Source organism: Quercus lobata, chromosome 5, assembly GCF_001633185.2.
Source record: "Quercus lobata isolate SW786 chromosome 5, ValleyOak3.0 Primary Assembly, whole genome shotgun sequence".
Lineage (NCBI taxonomy): Eukaryota > Viridiplantae > Streptophyta > Magnoliopsida > Fagales > Fagaceae > Quercus > Quercus lobata.
Genome location: NC_044908.1, coordinates 55,519,123 through 55,523,621, shown reverse-complemented (window position 1 = coordinate 55,523,621; position 4,499 = coordinate 55,519,123). Strand labels below are relative to the sequence as shown.

General features: G+C 37.5%; 1 protein-coding gene across 1 annotated transcript; it reads left to right on the top strand.

Moving 5' to 3' along the window:
• The first annotated feature begins 656 nt into the window (after positions 1 to 656).
• LOC115992603 (glutaredoxin-C9-like) lies at positions 657 to 1,961 on the top strand. Its single transcript, XM_031116827.1, has 2 exons — positions 657 to 905; positions 1,297 to 1,961. Exon 2 carries the CDS (start codon positions 1,313 to 1,315, stop codon positions 1,730 to 1,732), a length of 420 nt encoding a protein of 139 aa, XP_030972687.1. The 5' UTR covers positions 657 to 905; positions 1,297 to 1,312; the 3' UTR covers positions 1,733 to 1,961.
• Positions 1,962 to 4,499: the final 2,538 nt, after the last annotated feature.

The window sequence follows — 4,499 nt, the reverse complement described above, 5'->3', positions numbered from 1 at the left end:
AATTAGTACTTGACAAGAATAAAAGTTTAAGAGAATAAGACAAAATGGGTGCACCATTGTATACTTTGAGTGATCTTAGGTTAGGGTGAGGCTTAATATACTGTATACATACACAACACAGAGAGTGAGGCATAAACTGACGGCGTCACTGTCCTCGAGAGGGGGACACAGTAGCGAAAGCGATTGGCTGACGGTCAAACGACGGCGTTTCAGGCGTCCTTTGTCGGATTGTCGGTTCCGTATTTCTCCATCACAGTCACAAAGCACACTTCTGAATACACTCAAAAACTAGAAAAATTTTGCTAGTTTTGGAAATTTTTGTTCAAACACTTAGCCGTTGAAAAAGCCGTACTAGGCTCACGCGTATAAAGAGAGAGATCATACAGATAACACAGTGCATGAGTAAGCAAAAAAGCTCGTACATGTTTAACACTTGTCCCTCTCTCTCTCTCTCTCTCTCTCTCTCTCTCTCTCTCTCTTTCTCTTTCTCTCAGCTCAGGTTAATATAATGCGAATTTTTTCTGTTGGGATTTTTGGTACTTGGGCGAGGTTTTTTTTTCTGTGCCTCCAGGTTCATTGTGTGTGACTTGCTGATCATCGAGTGGAATATATATGTGTGTCATATTATATAGTTTCATTTTGACTGAAACGTAATTGTAATACAAAGTATAACAGGCTTTTGGGTGCATACATTGGTAAAGAGCCTTTGGCATTTGTGTGTGTATAAAATATATTCTATAGGGGCCTGCACCATTCACGTCAAAAGAGCATGCCTCTGGGCTCTGGCTTTGGAAGTGGATTATTAGGTTGTGTAGCCGTACATTGCTAGAAATTATCCGCAGAGCTAGCTCAAGCAGTCAGAGTTTGCCGGGTTAAACAGGTCCCCCTACCACTCTCTACCTCAGGTTTGATTCTCTCTCCCTCTCAGTTTTTTATTCTTTGTTTCCTTTATACTTTACAATTTTCTAGACTCTTTATAAATAAATGTTTGCCAATCCTAGAAACAACCTTTGATCTTCATTCCAAACGTTCTCTCTTTTATTGGGCTTCCCTACAACTAATACCAAAGTCAAATACATTAAAAACCACTCTCACTTTTCATTTCTCTCCCACTCCTTCAAACTTCTGAGCCTCCAAAAACGCCCAAACAATCTGGTTTATGATCTCCCACAACTCTCAATACAACACGACTTCAAACCCTTTATCAACCTCCTACTTCTCTATCTAAATCCTTTTGTTAAAATTTCATTGATCAGCATCCAACAGCTAGTGACATTTTTACAAAAAAATTTGCAGAGACAAATTAAACAATATGCAGGTGGCAAACAAGTCAGGAATCAGAATGGAGAGTGGCATAGCCATGAACACCACAGTCGACTCAGGACCAACTCATGAGGTGCTGAACCTGGAGAGCCTGTACGAGACAGTGAGGAAGCTGGCCACTTGCAATGCAGTGGTGGTGTTCAGCATGAGTGGCTGCTGCATGTGCACAGTGGCCAAGCGCCTCCTCTTCGGCCTCGGCGTAGGACCCACCATCATCGAGCTCGATGAACACCCCGCCGGCCACGACATCCAGGCCGTGCTCTATGACCTCTGCCCTGATGGCCAGCAGTCCATCCCGGCCATCTTCATCGGCGGCAAGTTCTTGGGTGGGATCGAGACCCTCATGGCTTGCCACATCAATGGCTCCCTTGTGCCTCTCCTCAAGGGTGCTGGGGCTCTCTGGCTTTGACTTCATTTCAATATGGGGTAAAAGCTAAAGATTGACTCTTGTTTGCATAGATGCAATTGTATTCAACATCTATTGCAATTTAATTGTAGTTTTACTGTGTTATTTCCCCTAGCTTGTTTTTTTTCAATCTTTTTGGTAAGGATGAGCTTGGAATGCCATTAATTGGGGCTGTAAAAGACTTATGTTATATATTAAGCAAAAATTTCAGGGCCAAGTAGCCGGAATTTAATTTTTGTGCCGGCGGTGGAATAAGAGGGTGTGACATATCCATGCATGATAAGATATGACAGGTCATGATCCGTATGAAACTGTTGAGTGTATGCAAACCATGCCAATTGCCAAACCTCAAATACTGCATAGACACACATACGGCCCAAGTAATAATTACTAATTAATGGTATCTTCAAGAAAAATCATGGATCACCTAATTATTTTGTTTTTTTTTTTTTTCTTTGTCACCGATATCTAAGTTAATCATTGCTGCATATATGATTATCCTTATCCATATTGATCATTGGTCAATATGTACTACTATACCATGCATTCGAGTAGCAGTAGTTTGGACTTGGGACTTTGATCTTAATGTTTTCAAACTTTTCAATTACAGTGCACAAATATACAAATACAACATGCATGATGCTATATATCTTGATTAAACTATCAAAGTAAGTTCTAATTATAGTTTGATTTGCACAAAGCACCTCGAACCGTGCAGTTTCATCTATATACATAGAAAGTTCATTTTTGGTGGACTTTATCACTCTACCCAAATATTAATATTGACCCCTACCATTTTTTATATTTCAAAACTTAGAACATTTACTTCCTAAAAAATTTAACTTTTAGCAATTCAAAAAGTTATTTTTTTTATTTTACCATTTCACTTTACATTACAAACAATATCAAAAGTTTTATTTTAACATATAACATATTAAAATAATATAAACAATTTCTACCCACAAACACCATCCAACAACCTCAGAACACCTATAACAATGGCCAAACACTTACCCACATCCACAGAACACCCATACCCACATCCAACATCCATATTAGCAAGCCACCATTCACAACTCTCCCCATAAAATTACCCATATTCAACCTCAAGCCAAAAGCCAAAAACCAAAACCCACAGCAACCATGGCAATTTGTGTGACCCACGGCCAAGACCAATAGACCACCACACCAACGCAACCCACAACCCACGGTGTGACCCACTAATAACCCAACCACCGCATCCCGATCAATGACCCACAACCAAATCAGATGGAGCAAGAGGGAAGAGAGAGAGAGAGAGAGTGAACAAGGAGAATGAGATGAGGCAGTATACTATTATTTTTGTACAACCTTTAGTTACAATGAGGCAGTTTACTGTAGCTGTACTGAGTGTCAAAATTTTTTAAGTATACCACCTTTGATGTTGTGAGTATTTTTAGTGTGCTAGGTGTTAAAATAGCTGATCCGAACACTATTATAAGATATTTTTAGATATAAGTAGCAACAATTTTTTTTTCTCCCAAAAAAAAAACTTTTTAACTTTTATCCTTTTGTTGTCGTGCAACAAAGTTTACAAATGATGCTGCCCTAGGCCCTAGGGGTTATCCAAGCTAGATAGGGCTGGTGATGCATAAGTGATGAGGATTAAGACCTTAGTCCAAGTGATAAAACCATTTTCACTTGTGGGAGTTACTAGTAGTTAGGAGTTAGGACACGTTTCAAAGGACAAATAGGGCTATGTGCATAATGACATTCATTATTTGCTTTAGGACAGGTTTCTTCTTTTGAAAGTAGGGTTTTTGTAGCTGGGACTTGTAATTCGGATCCATGCATTCACATGCATTAGGACGAGAAATGAGATCAGATCATCTCCTTTTAAAATTCGGACAAAATTGTCTATCTACAACATCCACATGCAATTTTTATTTATGGCATTGGAAATACATTTTCCCGAGTTAACTTTTTATTTTTATTTTTTAATCTACGAAAAGTGCTTGACTGCTTTGCATGGACCTTCATATATAGAACAAAATTCTGAATTGGCTATAATTTGTAACTGATCAACCAGGCTATTTCCGTGACTCTTCAAGGGGGCATTAAGAAACAATAAAAGTACTAGAAAATAACAGAATTAGAACATCTTGCTCTCCAAAATTTTTTATGTATATATATTCAGTAGTATTCACTATACTTTTATATTAATTTAAGCAAGGCATATATAGTACGTATTTCGTAATTATTATATTTGGATAAGATAAAGCAGAAGGTTGTAAATATAGAAGTGGAGCTGACAAAAGGAACAGAATCTTTGCTTACATGAGCATATATATCCAGATCATAACGGGATCAACTTCTGAATTGACTCCTCTTTGGGTAGAGATAGATCTTGCTTAAACAAAATGCAACGCTTAGTCTTGATCACTAGCCACCATTTTGCTTTGATGCACAGGAGACTAAGTACAATATTAAGTTCCCGGCCTAATTAAATTCAAACATATAATTACATGAAATTTAATTGTTTGTAAAATAATAATTTATTATTTGTGATAGTTAAGTTGATCATGTTAAAACTAAGCAAAAAGAGACATTTTTATTGGAAATTAATATCACAAAGCGTTATTGGCTAACTATGTCCAAAAACAACCTTGAAAATCATATTTATGAATTACGAATTATGACTTATCATTGCCAGTGAACCAATTATGAATTATGAATTACGAATTACGAAAATAGTAAAATAGTATCACAGTGAACCAATTATTGGTCTCAC

Coding starts and splice junctions, on each gene's coding strand:
- LOC115992603 (XM_031116827.1), top strand. CDS start 1,313: ATGCAGGTGGCAAACAAGTCAGGAATCAGAATGGAGAGTGGCATAGCC.